The 25,831-nt window shown below is 54.8% G+C and overlaps 1 protein-coding gene across 5 annotated transcripts in view; it reads right to left on the bottom strand.

Annotated features, from left to right (window-relative positions):
• IRX1 (iroquois homeobox 1) overlaps positions 1-25,801 on the bottom strand; it is a 43,832-nt gene extending 18,031 nt beyond the window's left edge. For 2 of the 5 annotated variants that reach the window (XR_012503535.1, XM_074355950.1), the window contains exons 1-3: positions 25,354-25,801; positions 21,483-22,503; positions 21,038-21,110 (exon numbers count right to left, since the gene is read on the bottom strand). Coding sequence is in view for 3 of the 5 variants with exons in the window: in XM_074355950.1 (XP_074212051.1) it covers positions 21,038-21,110; positions 21,483-22,503; positions 25,354-25,626 (1,367 nt within the window). In the remaining 2 variants the exon portion in view is untranslated. Of the gene's footprint in view, positions 1-6,189; positions 8,632-20,315; positions 20,742-21,037; positions 21,111-21,482; positions 22,504-25,353 lie in introns of those variants that run through there. The other 3 variants (XR_012503537.1, XM_074355957.1, XM_074355953.1) reach the window with 3 other exon arrangements.
• Between the last annotated feature and the right edge of the window lie 30 nt (positions 25,802-25,831).

Raw genomic sequence — 25,831 nt, 5'->3', positions numbered from 1 at the left:
CCGCCCCGCTCGGTAGAGACAAAAGCCACAACACAACCTGGGCTCCAGGTCCGCATGCCGACGCACCTTCTGTCACACTGCCTGGCTCGTTTGTCATCAGCGCTGAGTGTGAAATAATCACCTGTGCCAGTACTTTGACGGACCACACAGAGGAGGGCTTCCAGAATGACGGCGATGAGGGAGGAGTGAAAAAGGTACATTTTTAAAAAGGCAATTGTAGTTGACTTATCAGACCCGACGTCCTACAGTCGTCAGCGGCGCTGTTTCTCGCCCTGAGGAGTTACTGCCAAACCCAGGGCATCTGGCATCCTCACTGGGCCACCGTGGTGGTTCCACAGGCATGGGTGGGACTCCCTGCAAATACAGGGTGGGGAGGCGTTCCCCAGGCTGCCTGCTGATTCTGCACCTCGGTCTCTTGCTTAAGCTCTTCCAAAAATTCATTTTACAGCCAAAACATTCATTTTCATAATCTTAATTTGAGAAACCGGAGAATGTCATTGGAGGATTTCATCTGAGACATAAGCCTGTTGACTGTTTCAGGTTTGGGGATGGGGGACCTGGCCATTTCCACTGGGGGGGTTCTGCTCCAGGCGGACAAAGACACGGAGGTGCTTCGTGTGGTTAATCCTCTATGAGACTAGACCTTAATGGGGTCCACGCATGTTGGCCTCTCAGGACACACGTCTTCAGGTCTAAGTGTGCCTATATGAGGCGGCTTTTCACCTCCAAGTAGCATCTGGGCTCTGCAGCTCTTTATTTTTAACTTCCTAAAGTCTCGTGAGCGCTGTTGCCTGTCCTCGCCCCCGCCTCCCGCACAGGGTGTGAGAGTGCATGGGGACATGATCTCCACGTGTTCTCTCTGCACCTGCGTCCACGGCCTGGAACACACACCCGAGACTCAGGTCTGATAGTGAAGTGCATTCGGAGCCCAAGGCCACATCACACGGGGACATAGTTTAACTAACTTCATAACTTGAAGTGGAATTTATTCCAAAAATATTTGCATTCTTACATGTTTTTTCATTACAAAATTTTTCTCTCTCAGTAAAAAAAGTCTGAAATTCATGTAAGTATTGAAAAAAAACATAAGTCAACAGTATCTCTCCATTTATTAGGAAAGACACAATATTTCTGCAAATTTCTCCCCAGGCTCTTTCCAGTGTACACGTGGATCAGCCCAGAAAGGCGGCTACATCTGTGTGTTTCCAGGATTGGTATCAGGTGAGTCAGTATTCCCCTCTTGTCACTCAGCGTTGCCATGTAGACATGTTCATATCCTCAGACAGTTTTGGAACTTGCGTTTGAATGCTTGTGTGTTTCCCACTGGGCGGGTGGATCGAAATCCGCTTACTCTTTTCCTCTGACCTTGACGCTGACTCCGCGTTTTGCTCCTACACGTGATGTGGGGACACGGGTCTTCCCTGAAACTCAGACCAATGTCCTTCCACTCCTCCCCTCTCTCCTCAGGCTCTGTATACTCCTCTTCCTCGGGCTTCTTGCTTTTTTCTCATATTCGTTCTCGTCTTTCAAAAACATAAGCAGCTCAATGCCCCTAGGTGGCTCTAGGGTTGAAAGTTAAAGCGAGTGTTCTTGCCTTGGGGGAAAAGCCATCTCTGCAGGACCCAGAACACAGCTGACAGGCAGAGCTGAGGTCCAGAGGGGACGTCAGAGACAGCGTCCCCCGGGCGGATGCTCCAGAAGCCAGCGGCTCACCCTGCGTGTAGATGGGGCAGTTCCCGGAGACCACAGAGCTGGCTTTTCAGAGCCCAGGGCTCCTCCAGATCTCAGCAGCGATGAGACCGGGGGTTCACTGGACAGAACGCGTCCCGGGGACGCCCGTGGTCCAGATACACACGGGAGTCCCGTTAGGATGGTTGAGCGCTTCACGGCATCTTATCAGTTCTGTGGTTATGGTGGCCCGTCTGTTGCGTCAGGCATCTGTGAGTTGGTCATCTGGCTTTAAAAGCAGCCCCACAAACGCAGTATTCTCTTCACCGAAATGCAAAAACCAAAAGTGGGGTATATTTCCCCAGGAGCAAGCCATCTGGGCCACCACGAAGAAAGCTCCAGCAGGCAGGGTGTGTCTGTCTGCCAGCCTGTCTGCCTGTCCAGCCTGAGAGCCCCGCAGCCAGAGCACGCTCAGCCCATCAGCCCGCTGGCTGTGAACCCACGTGAGCTCCTCCTGAGCCGGCGCCCCCGCAGGTGGGAGGCGGCAAACCACACTCTTCCACTCGGGAGGCGCTGCTGCGGCCCCTGCCTCCGTGACCCCGGGCGCACGCCCCGCCAGAGTGGGCCCGAGGCTCCTGTGAGTGGGGTCGTCTCCAGGCTCCCTGGAAGCTCACGTTTCCATGACAGGGGAAGCCAGGCATCCTAGAGCCCGATTTCAAACAAATGGGGTCCCACTGTGCTCCCCGAGGCGCACGTGGCTTGGGCTGCTTGCTCAGGACCCCAGACGCCTCTCAGCTGGTCCAGGCCAACGCGCCCACCTCACACCACTCCCCTTAATGGTGAGCTTGCTGGCTTTCTGAACGTCCTAGCCTTTCCTCTGTTGGCCCCTGCATCCTTCTGCGACTGGTTGCTTGCTATAGGCAGCTGGAGACACGTTTTGTACCTTCCTGTGGCTGCAGCGCAGGGGTTTGCACTTTGCAAAGCCAGGATGAGTCCCAGGCTCTCGGCAGCTGTGGGAGCAGCTTGTCTCCCCGCCTGCCGTCGAGGGCGTGCGCTGCAGAGCCTCCCGAGGGCTTCCGCGGGAGGGGCAGGCGCTGACCAGCCTCTGGCTTTTTCGGACTGCAGGCGGGCTTGGGAGGCGCCTCTGGCCTGGGGACCACACACCAAAGTGCGCAGCAGGGGGCCTTTGCTCCCCCCTTCACTCTCAGTCCCCTTTGGCCCCCGTCCAGGAAACGTCACGTCGGGAGACATTCATTTCAACTTGGTACCGTTTCTGTTTGAGTCACACCCCAGTTGTCAGGACCGCAGATCACCGCCTCCTTACAATGATTAATTGCAGTTTTAAGAGTAACAGGACACAGTAATTTGGGAGCAAGTGGAATTTAGAGACATTTGTTTCCCTACGAGCCAAACACATTGGTGGAGATGATCCAAAGGAGAAAGTCCAAATGCCGCTCCGGTCTTACTACTCTCAGCTGAAGCCCAGCTCGGACTACTGATGGTCTGTACTGCCCTCGGAAGTCAGTCGATGACAGCGCCGGCGGGACAGGGCCCGTCTAATCCGTCTTGTCTTTGTTAGCCTTCAAAATGCCCACCAGCCATCACCAAGTGTCCCCAGAGTCAAAAGGACAGAAGCCTAGGAGATGTGAACTCGATTTAACATGGAGTATTCATTCTCCAATAAGGACATTTCAAAATGCGGCAGTGAACTGATACCTGGAATCTAGACAGTGATGAAACAAGGAAATGTGGAGACTGAGAAGCCATCCAGCCTGGACTTTCCTGTGGAGCCCCTGGGAATGGCTCTGTCTGCAGTGAGAGACTGGTGTGGACCAAGCCTGCAGAATCATGGAACACTGGGCAAACTCGCTCACGGGGCACAGAAGACAGCATAGAAAGATGCATTCTCAGAAAGTCCCATTGAAATTTGGAGGAAATATTAGGTTCTACTTTACGGTTTCAAGTTATTTGCCACTGATAAGAGCTGAAGCTAGAGTCAGGGAGCCTTAGCTACCCGAAACTGGGATCCTTGGGGGATCCTTGGGTCTTTGGGTCTCCTGAGTCAGTTAGAAGGTTGTCAGTGACATGTTATAAATCACATGTTTTGATCACAAGATTATACACTCTTAAACATCATCCTTATGGTCAAAGACACATCACCATGGTAGACCCAATAAAACTGGCCTGCCCTTTGATAAAATTACTCAAGCATCATTATATGATTGACACGTCACTTTCATTTGTGGGGAAGATCAACTATCTGTCTGAATTGAGTAATGGATAATTTTCCATTTGCTACAGTACATTTTTAAAAGACTCATAGGAAGAACCTCCAAGACTTCAGACAACACCACAGAGTTACAGTAATCAAAACAGTGGGGTATTGGCACAAAAACAGACATATGAATCAAGGGAACAGAATAGAGTCCAAAAATAGACCCACAGACCTATGGTCAATTAATCTTCCACAAAGAAGACAAGAAAATACAATGGAGAAAAGACAGTCTCTTCAGCAAGTGGCGTTGGGAAAACTGGACAGTTAAGTGTAAATCAGTGAAGTTAGAACACTCCCTCACAACATGCACAAAAATAAACTCAAAATGGCTTAAAGACTTTTAAACATAAGACAAGACACTATAAACCTCCTAGAAGAAAACACAGGCAAAACATTTTCTGACATACATCTCAGCAATGTTCCCCTAGGACAGTCTATCAGGCAATAGATATAAAAGCAAAAATAAACAAATGGGCCCTAATTGAGCTTATAAGCTTTTTCACAGCAAAGGAAACCATAAGCAAAGCAAAATGACAACCTACAGAATGAGAGAAAATATTTGCAAATTATGCGAGTGACTAGGGCTTAATTTCCAGACTATATAAACAGCTCATAAAAATTAATGACAAAAACCAAAAAGCCCAATCCAAAAATGGGCAGAAGACCTAAACAAGCAATTCTCCAATGAAGACATACAAATGGCCAACAGGCACTTGAAAAAATACTCAATATCACTAACTATCAAAGAAATGCAAATCAAAACTACAATGAGGTATCACCTCACCGGTCAGAATGGCCATCATTCAAACGTCCATGAACGATAAATGCTGAAGAGGCTGTGGAGAAAAGGGAACACTCCTACACTGTTGGTGGGAGTGTAGTTTGGTGCAGCCATTATGGAAAACAGTATGAAGACTCCTCAAAAAACAAAAAATAGACTTACCATATGATCCAGCAACCTCTCTCCTGGGCATATATCCAGAGGGAACTTTAATTTGAAAAGACACCTGCACCCCAATGTTCACAGCAGGACTTTTTACAATAACCAAGACATGGAAACAACCTAAATGTCCATCAACAGATGACTAGATAAAGACATTGTGGTATATTTATATAATGGAATACTACTCAGCCATAAAAAACAAGAAGAGAATGTCATTTGCAGCAACATGGATAGACCTGGAGGTCATCATTCTAAGTGAAATAAGCCAGAAAGAGAAAGAAAAATACCGTATGATATCACTCATATGTGGAATCTAAAAAAAGAAAAAAGAAGACACTAATGAAATTATCTACAAAACAGAAACAGACTCACAGACATAGAAAACAAACTTGCAGTTACTGAGGTTGGGGGGAAGGGGGTGGGGAGGGATAAATTGGGAGTTTGAGATTTGCAGATACTAACTACTTTATATAAAATAGATAAACAACAAGTTTATACTGTAGAGCACAGGGAACTATATGCAAGATCTTGCAGTGACCTATAATGAAAAAGAACATGGAAAGGAATATATGTATGTGTATGTACGACTGAAACATGATGCTGTGCACCAGAAGTTGACACAACACTGTAAACTGACTATACTACAATAAAAAATAGACTCATAGAACTCCAATATTCAGTTTGCATTCTGTTATTAGGACACACATCTTGGACACATCACAAAAGATGAGAAAGAAAGAAATGGTTGTATTTATTTTGCAGCCTCCTGAATTTAGCATCAGATGTAAAAATCATGACATGAAATTTTGGTAGGAAGATAAAAAAGCTGGACCACATGCCAGATGACATCCGTGGCAGCTGTGCTCTTCAGAGGGGCAATGGCATTTCCTCCCAATGGGTCCATGTGCTCCGCTAGCCCAGGATGTCAACACGACGCACAGAGAAAGTATGCTTTGTTCCGCTGCCTTCACATGGTCTCAGTATTGGCGCTTATCATTTACTTGTACTTTTAAAATCAAACACTATCCTGTCCCGTGTACAGATGCTGCCTGAGTGCTGTTCAGAGCTGGGCCATAGACGGCCGGTCATAACTGCCCGGATCTGTGTGCTAAAAGTAAGTGTGGTGGGGTATATGGTTTTCCTTTTTCACTTAATCCAACTATATACATTTACATACATACATTCCTACATATACAAAAATAACCGATGTTCTCTGTTGGCTCCTGGATTTCAGCCCTGGGACGATTTTCCTGAGCACCAACGCCCCCTGCACGTAGCTTGTCGGCCCCCAGACACCCATTAATTGACTGCAAACACAACTTTATTGCAAAATGACTGCAGCTTTATTAAGCAACTGGATTTACAGGCAATAACATAATCAATATAACATTAATATAGCACATAATTAAATAAGATTTCCACAAGGTGCTGCCTGTATCCTGAAATATACAGAAGTTAATTGTTTTCACCGATGGCATTAACCAGGGGGTTCAAAACCAAACTTGGAAGAACAGAGTCCCCAGTTGTTCTCATTTTTAAAGAATTCCATCTGATACAAAGCGGGAACAATCCCGAAACCCACAGGAATGCGGCATCTCCGTGAGCACCCCCCAGACCCCCCCTGGGCCGCAGGCATGGTACTCGCTCGGCCAGTCAGTGCTCCTGCGGGGGACTGAGGGGTGCAGGCAAGTGCCAAACTGCGCTGAAGCTATTTTCCCCACCAGCAGGGAGACGGCCGACCACCTCGGGCTCTTGGAAAGTTCCCACGGAATGTGCCACATCTGCCGGGGACGTGCGTCTCAGTCCTCCAGGGACAGGGCGGCGAGCACTGTCCCCAGAGTCCCGTGCTCCTGGTTGGGGCTCGGGGAGGCCCCGGGTGCCGGCGGCAGGGACCCAGAGGCACAGCCCTGGGAGGAAGGGGCCGGTGGGGCACACGGCGCGAGCTCGGACCCGGACTGTTTGAAAGGCAAACACTGCGGACCGGGAAATGTCCTCAGGAAGGAGGTCGTTAACTCGCTAAGTCCACGCACCTCTCACTTAGCTCAGCCTCTTAGCCACGCCGGCCTCCGCCTCTCTGGTTTCAGTAAGTACCTTGGAACTCGCTGCTGGAACATTCCAGGCCCCTTGGTGGCCGCCCACCCAGCCACCAAAATTAAGTGCTTAATTGAAGTGAAGTGGACAAAGTCGGGGTCCCTGGTGAATAGAGGGGTGTGCAAAGCCCCACTATGGCCGGTTGGCATTAACGCGGGACTCGGGGTGACGGGAATTTTTTTAATTTTATTGAAGTACAGTTTACAATGTTGTGTCCGCTTCTGGTGTACAGCACAATGTTTCAGGCATACATACACGTACATATATTCCTTTTCATATTCTTTCACCAGAAGTTACTACGAGATATTAAATATTGTTCCCTGTGTTCTACAGGACTTTGTTTGTCTATTTTATATATGGTAGTTAGTATCTGCAAATATCAAACTCTCAATTTATCCCTTCCCACTCCCTCCCCTCACCCTGCCCCATAACCATGAGTTTGCTTTCTGTGTCTGTGAGTTTGTTTCTGCTTTGTAAATAAATTCATTTGTGTCTTTTCTTTTCAGATTTCACATATAAGTGATATTATATGGTATTTTTATTTCTCTTTCTGGCTTACTTCACTTCACATAATGATCTCTAGGTCCATCCATGTTGTTGCAAATGGCATTATTTTATTCTTTTATGGCTGAGTAGTATTCCACTGTACGAATATATCACAGGTTCTTTATCAGGTCATCTGTCAACGGACAGTTAGGTTGCTTCCATGTCTTGGCTACTGTAAACAGTGCTGCTATGAACATTGGGGTGCATGTGTCTTTTTGAATTAGAGTTCCCTCCAGATACACACCCAGGAGTGGGATTGCTGGGTCATAGGGTGAGTCTATTTTTAGTGACGAGAATCGAAGCATCACCATCAGGGTCCACTTCTTATGGGGAGCGGTTGCTCTGCACAGGAGCCCCTCCCTGGAGAAGGTCTCAGTCCAGAGGGAAAAGGAGGTCCCTGGAGGCTGGTCACAGGCTTCCCGGGCAGGACAAAGCACCTGGACATACTGAGACATGAAGCTTGAGGCTGAGCCAGAAGCAAAGTCCTTGCTACCATCTGGGTGAATGTCAGCAGGACCTTGTGAAGTCTCACTGAGTAAGAAACTCGTAGAATCTCGCTATCTGGGGACAGCAGAGCCGCTCGGATGCAAAGGCCACTGAGATCATGTTGCCTGGATCCAGGCCGTGGTGACGGCTGTAACAACCACCACCGAGTAGGTGGGATGGGGAGGCCGGCCAGGCCCAATCCCGACTGCAGTGAGGACCACGACCGGGCCATGCCAGAGTCCTGAGGACAGAGGCTGGCCTAGGAGAGGACAGGGAGGCAGTCCACCTGGGGCAGAAGGCACACCTGGGGTAAGCCTGGCAGCCCTGTAGACAGAAGGTGGCAGCCTGCACCCAGGTCCCCCCCACCCGTCTCCCAGGTCTCTGCCTCTGTGTCACCACCTTCTTTGTCCCATCCTAATATCTTTGGGACGTGCCAACACAGGAGCTCACCCTCCTGAGACAGGGCTCACGGCGGGCTCATGCTGGCCATCGTGGTCCCCTCTCTGGAACCTCTTTCCTTCCCTCCATCCACAGGTAGACGTGGGCATCCTGGAAAGTTCACTTGACTTTGTGGGATCCGTTCTTCCAACTGCACATGGAGGCTTCTTGTGCCTTTTAGAGTCTGTGGGTCCATGAATATGAGACAAGGAATGTTTGGGATATGAAGTGCTCTCCAGATAACACAGCTCTGCCCCAGGAAATCAGGAAAAGGCAGGGTCTCTCGGCTTAACTGATTGTGTTGGCAGCTACACTGACCTCATGGACAAGGCTGGCCCTTCTCTCCTAGTCGGCACCTTTCCCGTGCCACTCGCCACACATGCACACACGGACACACATGCACACGCACACAACATACACATTTCACTTACTGACCTGTAAACCTCTAAAACTGGGGTACTGTTTAGAAAGGTCTCCAGATCCCTTACGTCCAAGACCGGAACCTACGGTCCCAAGACAGGTTGATGATGCGCCGTGTATCACCCACCCCAGGATTGGAGGTGCTTGTGCCCCCAGCCCTTCTGCACCCCGTGGGCTCCCACCACACCTTGCAACTAATCAGCCGTACTTTCAGGGATGCCCGGCCTGGTGTGTAAGGGCCTTGGGGAGTTTGGGGAGACAGGCAAAGAGAGGGGGTGCGGGGAGCACAGATGAGCCCGGGAGGCAGAGCCGGGGACCAGTGGAGAGGCTGCAGGCAAGCCTTCAGCACCACAGACCCCGAACGGCTGTGCCCGTGGAAAGTCAGTGTCTTCTTTCCACAGACAGAATGTAAGAAACGACATGCCAGCTTGTCCCATTTCTGCATAAAGACATTAAGAAAAAATAGCATTGCCTACTGATGACAGAAAAATAACCACCAGATTTTAAGGCTGGCTTTAGAACAGACCAGCTTCATCCCCACGGGTGAGGGCAACGTCCGGGGGCGACAGAGGTCCATCGGGGGACCAGGAAGTTCTGTCAGATGGCAGGGCACATCACTCGATGATTTCCAAAATAAAGGAGCTCCCACAGCCCGAAAACCTGAGAGAGACAGACACACAGTTGGTCGGTGCGGGGGAGGCGTGATGGAGCCCGGAACCTTCTTCCATTCCAGTCGGTTCAGCCGGCACAGATTGCTTAGAAACCTTACCCCGTCCCTGGCCCCTAAAATTAAGCAAAGAATAACTCCAACCCCAATGCATTATTGGGGATTCAGTCTGCTGCCACATGTAAGCTACAAACAGCGCCAGGCACCCAGCAGTCGCTCCTTAGATGCCAAGAATTATGATTATCCTAATTAGACCCAAGCTAACAATGTCTGTATCTGTGAGTTCTCATTTCACAGTCACGGTGTTCCCCTCACTCTGCCTACACGTGCGGGTGCGGTCCACACGCACCGATGGGAAGGCACTGACTCCTCTCCTCCGGGCTGGGTGATGGCAGACAGGTTTTACTACCCAGGATACGAACTGCTTTGACCACCACACAGGCCGCAGCACTGGGCCGAGGCTCACCAGAATGAAAGTCACACCTGCAGAATTCCAGCCGATAGGGGGACTTCTGGGCAGCGTGTTCCTGTCTCTGAACCATGGCTGACGGTCACCTCCTAAGAGGTCAGCCATTACAGCAAGGTGTCCTGGTGGCTTCCCACCTCTCCTTCCAAGGTGAACACGTTCCTGCCATGAGAGAGGCATTTTCACGAGTCTAATGCTCCCTGAGACTTACGAGTTAAGGACTTGACGCAACAGGCAGTGTGAGGGGTGAGGGCTGTGTACCTCCCCGCAGACGGACCCTTCTGCTGTCAAGCAGGGAGAGGCTGCGGGACAGGTTTAAAGCCCCACAGGGATGCCTGCACATCAGAATCCACTCAAAATGAACAGCTGACTCCGATACCTGTGAATACGTCAGCGACGTGGGCATGGGGTCCATCCCCCTAAAATGCTGGCTGTGTGCCCTGCTGCACAGCATTTGAATGCCTCAAACTTTCTAAAGATATTTGGGGTTCAGAGTAAGCCTTTTAAGGAAAACCAAAGCCACCTATTTCTGATTCATGTATGGTTAGCTTACCAAAAGGTTTTTTTAACAGATATTTGATGTCTGAGAAGGTTTGGGGTCTTTCTTCTGATTTAAAACAACAAAAACAAAAACTTCCTTCTTAAAAATGGAAAGAATAATTTCCCAAGAGAAAATGAACTTCAGTCCCTAAAGGCTGGGCTCAGAAATTCTTTCCTGTCTTTACTTTGAAGTGCGGGTGCAGAGGGCAGGGAAAGGAGGCGGCGGGGGTGGGAGGGGCTTAGGGACCTTTCCCTGGAAGGGGTCCGGCACCCGGCTCCCCTCGCCCCGAGGGTGGAGGAGGTCGGCTGCGGTCGGCACCCAGCTCTCCTGTTGGACTCAGAGGCCAACGCTGCCCGCGGTGCTCTCTCTCTGCTGTAAACCAGAGGGCCTGGACCGGCAGCTGTCTGTCAGACATCCTCAGCCTGGTTGTTCACCGGAGAAGCTCTCACTCTTACATCCATTCAGGATGGAACAACCGTCATAGACTTTCTGATTCTCAAGATAGGAAAAAGAAAAAATGCTGCGCCCACGTAAAGGTTAATGACTAGCACAAAGAATCAGCGACCCGCGAATCGAGGGGAGCCCCTTGGAATGAACTGTCCGGAGCCCCGAGAGCCCAGAAATGCTGCTGCAGCCACTGCGTGATGAACAGGGGACCTGCCGCGCACTGAAGTCCCCGCCATTGAAGGGGTACAGGCAGCACGGTATCAGTTCCCTTCTTGCTGCTGGGAGTTGATAAACGGTCCTGCGGCCATGGATGCAGTTGGATGTCAGGGAAGAGCTGCTGTCCTAGTGCAGCTCTGCACAGCCCCGGGCGAGCGGGCAGTGAGCGCCGCGGTCCCCCAGCACCCACGCGCGCACGTCGCCTGGGTCCCCACCCTCCGCAGAGCGTGGACCACTCTCACCACCAAAGGTGCATCTGTTTGGTTCTGCAATGCTTAGAACCTTCCAGTTCCACACCCGCTCAAGGGCTCAGGAACCAGGAAGGGTGACACTCACTCCAGCCCTTTGTCAGCTGATCCTTTAACAGGAAGTACTCGAGGCAGTCCAGGATCCAGGTGGTGGCCCTCCTGGTGTGGGTTCCCCAACGGCTTCAGAATGACCTGATTTAAAATGCAGATGACTGGGCCCTTCCCGACCCCTGCTGAAACAGGAATTAGGGAGGGGGCTGCATGCCTTTTTATCTCTTAATCGAGGTACTGAGGATTGAACCCAGGACCTCATGCATGCTAAGCAGGTGCCCTACCACTGAGCTACACCCTCCCCCAACCCCAGAACGTGCATTTTTAACAGGCTTCCCTAAGGGTCCTGCTGTGTATCCTCTCTCAGTGAGTAAGGGCTGAGGGTTTCGGGGAAAGAGGGTGGAGGAGGGTAGGTTACCCAGCGGGAGACACACAGTTCTAGGCCTCTTTCTCTCTCTTTCTCTCTCTCTGGCTCTGCCTGTCTGTCTGTCTGTCTGTCTCTCACATGCACCCCACCCTGGGCAGCCTGCCTCTGCTCCGTGAGCTCACCCATCAGATCACCGCACAGCCTCGTGGCTTTATCTGGATGCCAAGAGGTGGTGCTCCCTCCCCAGCCTCACCCCCATGTTCTCAAGAAGAACAAGCAAGGCGTCCACGTGCCTCTCCTTCGGGAGCCCACACCCACCCTGAACTGGCCACGAGACCACTGTTGTCTCACGCTGCGGAATTCCAAGGGGGGTCACTAGAATTACCCCTCGACGGGACTCGGCAAAGCCAACTTGCCAAGTGCTAGTGGCTGATTATTCTCGCTGCCTCAGCATGAACACGTGCTGCTTCCGGGCGGGGCAATGCATTCCTTCTGTCTTTTCCTGCCCAGTTCTGAGTGCCCCCCATCTTTACCACGACGTTACACTCAGCATTAGTTTCTGGGTTTGTTTTCCCATAAGTAAGCTGTAGTCTGCTGAGTTATCTGAGGTCAAGTTGACCAACCCCATCCTGACACAGTGCAGAGCAAGAACCCGGACGGCTGACCTCAGGCAGCCTCAACAAGGAGGAAGAGGAGAACGAAGCTCGTGAGGCTCCTCGTGGGAAGACGAAGGGGCATGGAGCAGCCCCCGCACCCTAGTGCTGGGGACCACCAGCGAGGGACTGTCCAGTGCCGAGAACAGAGCATACAGGTGACAGGTGCGAAATCTGAGACTAACCAGCCTAAAAGCAAACTTAAGATACCCCAGGTTGGAGGAGCAACGTGCAGCCTCATCAGAACGCAGGGGCCAAGAGGCCTGATGAAAGGGCCCCCGGGGGCCTCCGGCTGGAGCCTCGGTGAACAGGCACCGCTGTGGGAGCACGAACCGCAGGCCTCAGCCGCGCCCGTGTCAGGCCTGGGCGGGGGAGCAGCTTCTGTTACTGTAAGTGAATCTCCCCGCCAGAAGCCAGCTGAAACTCCAGCCACGTGTCTGCCCAGAGGTGGTTCCACTTAGAAGCAATACATACACACATACATATATAAACAAATAAATAAAAACCTGCTGAAGAGGGCCGGAAGGAAAATCTCTTACGAGAAACTTGAACTTTCGCTGCATATTGTCCTCCGAAAGCCCATGTTTTCAATTACGCCATCCTGAATCTATATTGATGCTAATATGTTTGCGTTGCTGGCTTTCATTTTATTATTTTTTTTATAACTCACTGCAGGATAGCAAAGTCGAAAATATACCATTCTCATCAACAGGACCCATCTGCGGCGAATCCACACAGAAGCAATTAATTTCCTGGTGGTGTTTTTACACTGGGGGCCTGATGCAGGTCCCCATTAGACAAACAAAAACTCCAGACAGCTCCTGCTGCCTGATAAAAAAATAAATCAGATCGCAGAGGACTGCGTGGCCGAGGGCTGCTACAGGCTGTGACGTGCAGTGAGGCACCCTGACACTGATGATGAAGCTCATTAAACACAACCGTCCAACTTGTAGTGAGTGTTCCCTGTAATCACGTTAAAGGCGGCAGGCCCCTCGCCCAGCAAAGTGGGCCACTGGGCGGAGCCTGCACACGGGTGGAATCACAGAAACAGGAGGATGGTGTCGGGCAAACCGGCCGGGATTTACGATGGAGGGGCTGGTGAAGTTCACAGCCGCTCGGTGACAGTCCACCCAGCCGGGCCTCCCTCCCCTAGAACACCCCACCAGGGAAGGGTCCCAGGATCCTCCGAAGCGAACATCCAAACGTCGCCAGCGGAGTCTTTTATGATTACTGATTCGGAATCTTCTCTAAAGTGGCAAAAGCAATCTTTCAGAGTACTCTTCCAGGAGAGTAAGGGAGGAAAAAAAAGATTAATAAAGATGTTAGGAGGATGAACTGCTGTGAGATTTGTTTAATTATCCCCCACAGGTCTGCCCCAGCAATCTGCTGACATTTAGCATCGACCTTGCAAATCCTCAGCAAATATTAATATATCAACTCAAACAGGGTCCACGGTTTTATTGGTTCATGGAGCTCGGAGAGATTCGCCACCGCGGTGGAAAATAATGTGCAGGACCGAGGGAGATGGGCGGCTTTGATTTCACCTTCTGCTGTGCACATGGGCTGGGAGCACCGGCAAAGTGGCAACACGGCCCCTCTGCCACAGCTGCAGAGTGACACTTCAGATGCCTTCGCGTCCCTTTGTACAGCCTGCTGGAATAATCCCAAGACCGCGGTGGCAAGAGATTAGAAAGGAGGGAGGGGAGGCCAGGAGGGGAGGATCACACTTTATTATCTGGGATACTGGAGATTTAATAATGCCAGGGTCCGCCCTCCGATCCAGTCCGCTTCACCGGAACCGCAGGCCCAGGACAAGGGCCGGGAAGTGGAGAGCATCACTCCCAGGGCCTTGGGATGCAGCCTCCGCCTCCCGGATCACGCCCTGCTGCCCTGCTGGGCCCAGGCCCACACAATCCCATGAGCATATCCTAGCACGGGAACGGCGGGGTTCAACTGGGAGTTTGCTAAAGGTAAAAATCAAAATACTGGTTGCTTTTTAATTTTGCCGTACGTTTGCTGATGGTGGTGGTATGTTTGGAGGCTTTAGCTTCCTCACCTCAAACTCAGCTGTTATTGGCACATCGTCTTATAAATAGTCTGAAATTCCTAATGGCTGGATGTTTGCTGTGGGCCACGGAGGCCTCCGAAGTTCTTGGGTGTGAGTGAGGAGCGGCCTGGGCTGCAACTGGCTTTCAGATGCCCTGTGCTGCAGAGTTAATGCGTGATTAATTTTATTCATAAAAATGTTAATCACTCATTGTGAGACCCTTTTAACATTCCGTGCAGCCAGCACCTTTCTGATTTCCCTCGCCCACTGTCTCGCAGATGTATTTAATATTTTCAGACGTGGCTGCAGCTATCTGAGGGCCTGGCAATTAAACACATGTTTAAAATTCAATAACAAGCCAAGCGACAGCAGTGACAAACAAGCAAACAGGGAAAGACAGGAGGAGAGGCTGCAAGTGGCCAGCTAGCTTCGATCCCGGTGTTGGCGGCCGCCCCCGCGACCTGCTCCGCCCGGCCCGCCGGAGCCCCCTCTCCTGCTTCCCGAGCTCCTGCGCTCAGGCGGGGACGTGCGGAGGAAACCGGCAGCATCCTCTCCACTCCGAAGGGCAGCTTCAAGTAGAAGGAATTAAGAGGAAAAGCCCTGCGGTTTAGAAGATTTAAACTGTCTCAGCACTATTCCCACCACTGCGCTCGGCCACCGAGCTTGGGTCCCCCGGAGGTGGGGACGATCGGGGTGCGCTGGGGCGGAGGGGGGGGGTGCTTAGGCGTGTGCGCCGCCCCTCAACCGGCCCCCTGGTGCAGCCCTCCATTGTGTCCCCACGTTCAGCCAGTGCTCAGGACGCTGGATAAATGGATTGGGGATCAGAGACACCCACGGCGTCTTCAGAAACCAAACAGCAGCCCACAGAAAGGGCTCCACCTGTGTCTCACCCGAAGAGGGGTAGGGGCTGCTGGCAGGGGCAGGGGTGGGGGTATCCACAAGGCCTGAGCGCCCCAGGGACCTCCCTGAGTCCCCACTGCAGGAGACGTCACCCTGGGGCACTGCTCTGCCCACTCCTCCCCTGGGTTCTGGACCACACTCCTCCGACCTCCCACGGAAGGCCATTCCAGAATTTCAGGCCGCTCCAGGGGCCCCTCCATCTGGCATGCCTGGTGACTTTCACAGGTTCCTGGGCCTCCTCCTCCAATGAAAGCAAATGTTAAAAAGCAAATGTTAAGGCTGCTTGATATAAAGATGGATAGATATAAAGATATAGACAGAAGGATAGATCGTATAAGGACACTGATAATATCTATTAACACGTTTTCTTCACCTAAAAGTAACTTTTTCCATTTGAAAAGAAATTAAAACATTTGTGTGGGTCTCTAAGAGCACTGTAGACCCAGGTCTTTGCCACCAGGTCAGGTGGCCCCTCTGTCCCCCTGTGCGTTGCCCTAAGAGGGCCCATTTTCAGATATCTGTCCTGAGGGCACAGGGGTATGTGTCCAGCTTCAGTAGCTGGGGCACAGAGGTAGTCCGCAGTCCCCAGGGAGTGACCTTCTGAAGCCTTTCAGCTCCAGAGCTGTAATTAGGGCCGCTGGCTCGGTGGGAGCCGGAACAGACCTGGAAGCTCTGTCCCCAGCAGAGCAGAATGGGAACAGGCGGTGGCTGCGGGCCTTTTTACTTGGAGGGACCATTCATCCTCTGCCTCTGGGTGGGCATCCCTGGGGCCCTGCTCCTTCCACATGGCTTAGGGCACCCTGGAGGTGGCCAGGCCCTGCCATCATCCCCAGAGTGCACCCCCTCCACCTGCTAGCCCTGTCTCCTGGCCACCCAACCCTGGATCCCCCTCCCCCTCCCAGGGCCAACCATCCCCTGCTCACCCTCCCCACCTGGAGCCTTTGGGGCCACAAGTGTGGCAGGAAGCTCCCCTGAGCCTGGCATGCTGCAGGGCCACAAAGCACATGCTGGCTCAGGCTCAGGTACTCAGAGTTCTCCTCCCTGGTCCTTGGGAGGCCTGAGGACCTGGCTGACTCCGTCTCAGAGCTGTGACCTGCAATGTGGCCCACAGTACAGGAGATGGGCAGAGACCACTGCAGGCTGGTCAGCTTTCCAAGCCCCTACCCACTGTGGACCCCAAAACTACACCAAGCCACCCCAACCCAGCAACCCTCCCTGGGCTTGACATCCTTCCTGCCCTTCTGCCCCCCAGTTTGGGTGCCCCAGGGGCAAAACCCTACTCCCACCAGCACACTGGGCCCCGCCACCTTAGGGAGAACATTCTGGGCTCCAGTCTCCCCAGACCCCAATCTGTATCCCTAACCCTGAGACGTCACCCGGCAGCCCCAGCCCCAGCCCGACCCTGTCTCGGCCACCCGGCAGCCTAGGGCCTGCTGGAACCCCCCGGAAGGGAAGGAAACACCAGGGTGGGAGGACCAGAAAGAGTCCTCATCTCAGAAAAGCAGTGCAGGCAGAGGGCCAGAGCTGCTAGGCCCCTGAGTCGGGGGACAGTGCCCGCGCTAGGGCAGCGGGGCGCCTTGGCCCACCCTGACCTCTCTTTCTCCTTTCCCCTCGTCCCTCCCTCTCTCCAGCTTCGAGCTCTCTGGCAGAGTCCCATCTACAAGGACGACTGAAACTTTATAGGGCATGATTCATCGGGTGGCGGCCCCTCGGAGTCACGGCGCGTATTACATTAATCAGTGTCAGGCCACTAAAACCGGGAGATGAATATGAATTCTCCATATTGCAGGCGAGATAAATGTGCTGGGGAATATAACTGATCGGAGGCGGGTGGGAAGGGAGGTGGGAGCAGTGAGATTTCCAAGACTCCAGCAGGTCAGGGATAGGGATGGGGTCTGGACCCGCTCCCCAAGTCCTCCGACCAGGAACGTGGGGATGCTCATCGAGAAAGTCTGCACATCAGACCCTCTCCCCGTCACCTCTGCAGGCTGGAGAGGACGGTCTCCGGGTCAGATTTGTTCCTTAGCCTCTCCCCCAAAATGAGATCCCATAAAGACAGACATCCTCTGTCCTGAATAGAGTGTCCTTGCTGTGGGGAACCTGTCCCCTGTGGAGAACGGAGGCCAAAATGCCAACATTAATCAGGGTATGTCCCTCATCCTTAGGAATTTTCAGATTTTGTCTCCTCCTTACAGAATCACCGCTACCCTCTGAAACTGCTGGGCAGGGGTGAGGCAGGAGTGCACTTCGGCACACACAGAAAGTTCCAGAGGAGCTTCCACCTTGCCTTTAAAGGAAACGGGGTTCCTATGTCTCCTGCCAGGTATTTCAGGCGCAGAAGCACTGCGCTCATCAGAACCTCCCGGGGGCACCGCGTGCCCCTCAGCGTGCACACACTTAGGTGGCTGCAGTGGTGGGGGCAGATGTAAACTAATAGCACACAAAGGACAAAATGCTTTTCAATGCTTGATTAAAAATTCATGTCCAGCTCTTCACTGGAGGAGAATCATCCCGAGGCTGGCGATCTGATTTCTTTGCAGGGAGGCTTCGGGCCCCGGGAAGGGGCACGGACCCTCAACAACTTCTAGGCCACAGGGTTCTGAGGCCTCAGACCACCCCCCGGTGAGCACTGGGTGGTCCAGCCACCTGGGCAGCAGCAGGCAGGGTTCCAAATGCATCAGACAGAAGAGGAGACTGGAAACACAGGTGAGAGGGGCAGCCTGCACAGGCCATCCTCTTTGCTTTTGGGGGTGAGGGACACAGGGGTGGAACTGGGCAGGGCAGGGGACTCCACACAGCCCACCTGAGTCCCACCTGCTGCTACCAGCAGGAGCTCAGAGGGGGCTTCTCAGCACGTTTTCCGTGCCAGAGCAGGGTGTCTGTGAGCCAAGAACACCATTCCTCACGAGGGGAGGAGGACACTGCCGGTCCAAGATCTGTAAGAGCCCAGTCTGGCCAAGGACACAGGTCCATCTGGCCCCAGAGGTCAGGGTGGGGTCCAAGGCTCGTTTCCAGAACTCTGGAATGGGGAGCCAAGGCCCGTGGTGACCCTGAAGTCATAGTGACCCTGAAGTTGTAGTGTCAATGGCAGGTTAAGGACCTCCTCCTTGAATTCGCAAGCCCCACAGGGGACTATGAAAACATGAAAGCAGCCCAGTGGAGCCCAGTCCCCACTCCCCGCCCCTCCACCCCACGCAGCAGCCTACCCCGCAGGCCCAGCACAGCGCCGCCCAGCTGCAAACAGGTGCGGGGCACTCTAGAATACAGAGAAAGGCCCACTGCCGTAATTCGGGGCTCGCGCCCACAGCACCCCCAAATCCAAGGACCCCCAGATTTTGCACCACGCCCCGAGAACCAGATCGGCGCCTCGGTCAGGGCCCCTTTCAGGGCCCCGTTCAGCTTTCGGCCCATAGAGGGCGCCTCGAACACATCGGTTAGTACGGGAAGCCGCTCCACCGCAGCCGCCGCCCGCCCTCCGCTCGGCTCCGCAGCCCGGGCCCTCCCGCGGCTCCCACTCCGCAGTCGAGCATCCCCGCGTGCCGTCGGCCCGCGCTCACCGGCGGCCGCCCCTTCGCGCTTCCTCCCCGCCTCTTTGCGGCAACCTTTTTCCCTAGACCGATGGGGGATGGGGGCCACTGGAGAAGGACGCGGGCTCCGGGGACCGGGAGTTCCCCGCCTCCGGTGGCGCCCGCTGTTCACGGCACAAGCGCCTCTTTCCCGGCTGCAGAGGGGCCGGGCAGACAGCGCCCCCGGCTTTCCCCTTCCGCAGCCACGTCCCTCGCCGCCACCAGCAGCCCCGGGACAGCTGGTCCCGAAGGTTTCGAAAGCGAATATATGCGCCTCGGGCTGGGGTGGGGGAGGTCCTGTCCGACACCGGGGACTCGGCCTCCACTCCGGCGGACCCCATCCTCACTGGCAGTTTTGTAAACTTTGCTTTCTCTTCTTTCACGAGCCAAGTGTCCTACACCCTCTGGAAGTGCGGGCTGCTTCAGCGCGTCCTGCCCACAGCCTGACCTATTCGGTTCCCAGGGCTCCTGGACCATCTCCCACCCGCACACGTCCGAGGCCGGCTTAGTCCGCATTGCTTCCTACCATCACTCCCCTGGCTCCCAGGCTCCGGACCATATGGGAGTTGCTGGCTCCTCGGCTCACTGGGTGCCCCCAGTGCAGGGCGCATGAGTTTAAAGGGGCCTCTTTGGGAGACCAAGGCCCGGTCTCCCCATTTGTCACTCCCCTCCAATGCAGCCCTGTGGCTCACACACCGGGAGAAGCCCGCGCTGCACCCTGGCCACCTGAGGGAGGGTTGAAATGAACCTTCCAATTTCTCCACGATTGATTTACCCAAATAACTAAAAAATACACTGAAAGCAAAATTTCATACTCCATTATGTCCTCATTCTACCCACAAAACGCCCAGATGCCGCAATGCACCGCTGAGACAAGTGGTTATAAATTGATTTCAAATACCAAGTTCTCCTTTGGGGACACGATTAGAAATTCTTTTCATTTTTCACCCCATTGTTGCCCACTTTTAAAAAATCGTTTTATAAACTGCCTAAAATCAAACTCATTTATGTCCCAAGAAAGGCGTGCCCAAATAAATGTGTAAGAGTTGGAAATAACTGAACTGCAAACCAGAAACTGCCCTGGTGACAACAGTAACAAATTCAACCACCACCAAAAGACTGAGAAGCGCCGGCCTCCCGGATGGAAGCCACCCTGAGCCTCTCTCCCCAGCCACTGCACTTCAGCCCTGCCAGGATCCCAAGGTTGCAGGACGCAGGATTCCAGGACTGAGGACGCCCCCAGCGCCGCCCAGCCACACAGCAGCAGGAGCAGTGGCCATCATGTCATTTAGTTTATTAGACAAAAATATATGATTTAGACAAGTTTGCTGACGCGCTATTTACAATCTGAAATCACTCTATATACAGAAAAAAAAGACACAAGCACATGGGGGCATTTTGGAACCGATAATCACCCAGAGCACAGTGACAGCCACCCGAGCCGTGCGCGGGCAGAGGCCAGACTGCCTGGACGCGGGCTCGGGCCGGAGGAGCCCCTTTCTGCAGAAAGCGATGGATGGGGGTCCTTGACTTCGTCGCCAGATTTGCCCTTTACGCCAGTCTGAAGTATTTGTCTTAATTCCTCCCACCCCCCTCCCTCCTGAACTTCTCCCCCCTCCCCCCGCAAAAGTAAAAGAAGACCCTGAATCAGGCTGACGGGAGGCCTGCTAGGATCCGCGGCGTTCCCTCCTGCGGGGCCAGCGAGCTGCAGGGGAAACACAGCAAGACAAGAACACAGCACCGTCAGTAGATGGAAGCCGGGACCCAGCGTCGCCGGCTCTGCCAGCCGAGCGCCCGGGGGCGGGGTCGTCTGCCCCGCGCGCGGCTCCCGGCTCAGGAGAAACCGGAGGTGGGGGTGGGATCGGCTAGCCCCGGCGTGTCTGGCGCACGGCGCCCCTCTAACGTTGACTGACCGACCCCACTGCCGCCTGCCCCTGCTCAGCCTCTGGCCCCCAACGCCACCCTCGCCCCTGCCCAGTGGTAAACGCCAACTGCACTCACTTGTCGTGTACGGGCTGGAAGGGCGACTTTAACTGCTGGGCCGGCGAGTCGGGCCTGGGGACGAGGTCTCTCTCTGCGAGGGAGGGGAAGAGGCTGAGCGTTAGGACCCGGGAACACAGATGCCGCGGCGGTGCCCAGGCCACCTCTCCACCCTACCCGGCTCCACTCCATTCCCTCCCACCCCTCAGAAGTGTCTCCAGGGGAAAACTGCCCACCTCCTTCCCGTGTTGGGCCAGTGGGTAGAGCATGGGCTTTCTCGGGAGAGCCGAGCAGAGGGCCTTGGCCTCGCTCCTTGAATTCAGGCAGGGACAACTGATCAGCCCCGGCCTCGCGGTCATTGCTTCTCACCCTCCCCGGCCAGTGGTTCCACTCCACCCCCATGCCTTGCCTGGCCTCGGATTTCTCGCCTGGGGCGGGGCGGAGCGGACGCCCGCGGTCTGGTTACCTGGGAGCGAGGGGCTGCTGCGGGCTGTGGCCTTGTCGCCGTGGAGCACCCCCGCGGTGACGGTGATGGCCGGCTGCGGTGGCGGCGCGGACAGATGCGGGCCGTGGGGCGCCCCGACGCCCAGGAAGGAGCGCACGTTGAGCAGCGAGCCCTGCGCGAGGAACGCGCCGTTGGTCCAGTTGGAGAACTTGCCGATGTGGCAGGTGTACAGTCCGTGGCTGGGCAGGAAGGCGGGGTGCTGCAGCGGCGCTCCCGTGGGGGGGCCGTGCGCGCCTGGATGGCCCGGGGGCGGCGGCGGCGAGGCCTTGGGGGCGCCGTCGGGGCTGGTGGCCGTCTCCGCTAGCGACCAGATCTTGGGCTTGCTGTGCGGAGCGCCCTGCAGGCTGCCCGCCGTGGCGCCGGGGCTCAGCAGGCGCGTGCTGCCGGGCTCCGGGACCTCCTTGGACAGGCCCAGGGGCGAGTCTTGGTTCTTGAGCGCATCGGCGGCCGCCAGCGGCGAGCCCGGTTCCCGGGCCAGGGCGGTGGGCGCGGACGGCGCGTGAGGCTCCTCGGCCTTGTCCTCATCGTCCTCGTTGCTCTGGTCGCCGTCGTGCTCGTCGATCTTGTCGATGTCGATGCTCTCCAGGTCTATCTCCTCGTCGTCCTCGGCCTTCTCTTGGTCCCCCTCGGTGTCGCTTCCGAAGAGAGCGCCGTCCTCCTGGTCCTTGCTGCGCGCGCCCCACGTCACCTTGTTCTCCTTCTTGAGGCGCCGGCGCGCGTTGGCGAACCAGGTGGAGACCTGCGTGAGGGTCATCTTGGTGATGATGGCCAGCATGATCTTCTCGCCCTTGGTGGGGTAGGGGTTCTTGCGGTGCTCGTTGAGCCAGGCCTTGAGCGTGCTGGTGCTCTCCCGCGTGGCGTTCTTGGGCCGCCCGGGATCCCCGTACTGGAACTGGCCGTAGGGGTAATACGCTGGGGCCGTGTGGGCTGCGAAGGTGGCGGGGTGCACTCCCGGGTTGTCCTTGAGTTCATACTGAGAACCCTGCAGCCACCAGGCCCAGCGAGGGAGGAGAGTAGGGATGCAGAGAGAGAGAGGAAGGGAGGGAGAGAGATAGATGAGTCCCTACAACTGGGAAGGCGCTCCCCCCTGCAGGGAATCTAGCCCTAACACATCTCCCGCCTGGGAGGGAGAGGGGACAGACCGCAAGCCTCCTCCAGCAGCTGCCCTTCCACCCATCATGGAGAGCGTTGTCACTCAAGAAAAGTTCCAGACTCCGTCCACCTCTAGAAGGCCACAGTGGAGCCTCAGCCCCTGGAACCTCTCTAGGCCTCCCTCAGAGCCGCCTCCCCCACCTCCCATAACACCTCCAGAAGCCAGATTCCCAAGTTTATCTCACACTCGCCAGAGGGGAAAACCTTTTAACCAGGCTGATAAAACAGCTTCTCTAAGCGCAGAGAATCTAGAGCTGACGCCCCCCTCCCTTCGACCCTGAGGGGGTCAAACAAAATAAACCGTCTCGGGTTTTCTTCTAGTCCGAATCCATCAGCAGTGTAAAATGAAAGCCCTTTCCTTTTAGCTCCCAAATTAATCTGCATATAATGGCTCGCCCACACTTAAAGGTCTGTAGTGGGTGACAGGTAATTTACAATTTTAATCCTGACCATCATCAAGAACAACACAAACACCATTTGTTCTTTTTAAATACAAAAGGAGGTTTTATCCGGTAAAATATTAACGCGGGGACCCAGAGCACAGGCTGCACAGAGCAGAACATTTCCGAGGCCTCTCTCCTCAGTGACTTTATCGCTCAAGTTTGACTTTGATCAGGAGCGAGGGAGCGAGGGAGCACAAACTGTTTGCAGGCATTTAAAGGCCGTGATTTATTTGCAATCAATATTCTTTTTATCATTGGTAGTAAAACACAGCAAGTCAAATTATCCCATCAGGTTTTTTGGTAAATAACATTTTATCTTTCTAACAACCTCATTAGGCCTCATTATTACCATAAATTGCCCAGACAGACATTCACTCACAATTTTATCTTCTGACTTCCAAATCCCCAACCCTAATGGCTTAGAGACCAAGGCCTAGGATTTGGTTTAGGTCTAGGCTTCCTTTCCCAGAACCCGCAGGAGACCACAAGGAAACGCGGGGACATTCACACAAGCCTTGGGAGGGGGTGGGGGGTAGAATTTCAATATAGCTTCCTCTCTGAAAAAAAAATCAAGCATCTCCCTTCCCTACTCCGCCACAATGGGAGCAGATCCTCATCTCACAGCTCCCTCCCTCCCCCACAAACACACGCCAGCCGCTTTCCCAAATGGTACACATCTGTATTCAAAATCACTGTTAAAAAAATTAGAATCTTCTATGTAAAAATTGTCGAGTTGCTGTGTTAGCAGAGGAGGACCCGGGACTCTGAGAAAGTTGCAAAAAACAGCAGATTTCTTTGACTAATTAATTTGGTGGGCGAGGCCACAGAGACAGGGTTTCTCTGGCTAGATTTCGTTTTTGCCTAATCTTTGCAAAAAAGTCCTTTGCACTTTTCTAATTATTTTGGTTGTAACTGTAAGGAAGACATTTCGGCCTCGTCTCTGCTGGGAATTCTTTTTGAAAGGATACCTTGTAAATCTCTCATCGCTTCCCCTGCATCCCGGCCGCCGGAACAAAATGGGAGCTGATCTTTTTCGATAGCAACCGATCTGAAAGGCCTCTGGGGCCGCTTTCAGAGAAATAGGCTTTCTTTTCAAAACTACAAGAAAAGTTACAGGAAAACACAGCGGCCGCTTTGCTGGTGTACGGTTGTCGGGTATTTATTTCCTATCTCTTCCTTCGGGGACTGGGGAGACCTGGGAGCATGAAAATTGCGTGATCCCGCCCGCAGCACTGCGGGCGGGGGCTGCCTGCCCGGCCCCCCGCGCCAGGCGCATAATTCCCAGCAGCCCAAAGTTTAAGCCGAACTTTGTAGTCAGACGTAAGGAAATGGATCCTTTGGGCCGACAGACGGGCCAACAGCCCCACGGAGCATTAAATTTGCAGCCCCCCCCCCCCATCTGACACCCGCTGGGACAGGAGTCTAAGAGGACAGCATTTATTTTAAGCGCAGGGACACTTCTCTTTAATCCTCCATTACGTAACGCGGGGAGAAAAGTGCTTTTCTTTCGGTACAAATGAAATCAAAACTTCGGCAACTTAACGAAAGTCAGAGCAAACACCGTTTCAGACGCCAAAAATTGTTTCGATTTTTTTTTTATTTCAAATTTGCACTCAGCCCGTAAGAGACCCCTCGGCCCGTCAGACCTCCATTGTTAGGCTTATTTTGACCGACTCTACTAAGCTTTGAAGAGTTTCCTCTGGCAGACTCGGATACAGCTGCGTGAGCTCTGCCAAAGAGGGAGAGAATCCAGTCTCCCCGGCCCAGCCCCAAAGCTGAAAAGGTCGCGCCAGCCGCGGGCCGAGAAGGAGCGTCTGGATAAACCAGGCCGAGCTGCCCAGCCGGAACCCTGCCCGCCCGCCCCGCCGCCGCCACCGAGCCGCGGGCGCTGGACGAGTTTGGCCCCGACCTCCAGCGCGGGCCGCGCGCCCCGGGCCTGCTCCTGCGGCCTCCCGACTCCCACTGAGACCCCCTGCGCGGCCCGGGCCTCCTGCCTCCCCGCCTCCCCGAGCCGAGATGGCGGGGCCGTTACCGGCCGGCCTCTCCGCGCTCCTGCGGCCCTCGCCGCCTCGGACCCGCCAACAGGGCCGCCCGGGCGCCTCGCCCGGGCCGGCTCCGCCCGCCCGCTCTCCCGCCCGCGCGCCCCGCCGCCCCGGCCGCCCTCGCCCGGGGCGCCGGGCGGGCGGGGAAGGGCTGCCCGCGGCGAACAGGGAGCGAAGCCGGCCGGGCGCACTCACCATCTGCGAGAAGAGGCTGAGGTCGGCGGCGTAGGGCAGGAAGGCGCTGTAGTTGGGCGCGCCCGCGTACGGCCCGGCCGCCGCGTACATGCCCAGCACCGAGGTGACGGCGGCCGCGCCCGCGCCCGCGCCCAGCTCCGCGGCCCCGGGCCGGCCCGACGAGGCGGCGGCGGCGGCGGCGGCCGCCGCCAGCACTCCCGGGCGCTCGCCGCCGTAGGCGCCGGGCCCCGCGGCGCTCAGGTACTGCGGGTAGCCCAGCTGCGGGAAGGACATGTCCGCGGACTCGGCGGCGGCGGCGGGCAAGTATTAAAACGGGCGGGGGACGGAGGCAGAGAGTGGGGGAGCCGCCGCACGGGGAGCCGGCGGCCGGCCGGGCGCGCTCGGGCCGGCCCGGAGGCGGGGGCCGGTGGCTGCTCCTCGGCCCGGTGCTCGCTGGCGCCCGGCTCCCGACTGCGCCCGGATCCGCGATCGCGCGCCG

The sequence above is a fragment of the Camelus bactrianus genome, chromosome 3 (assembly GCF_048773025.1).
Source record: "Camelus bactrianus isolate YW-2024 breed Bactrian camel chromosome 3, ASM4877302v1, whole genome shotgun sequence".
Taxonomy (NCBI): Eukaryota; Metazoa; Chordata; class Mammalia; order Artiodactyla; family Camelidae; genus Camelus; species Camelus bactrianus.
The sequence above is the reverse complement of the archived record's forward strand: the minus strand, read 5'-3'. Positions and strand labels throughout refer to the sequence as shown.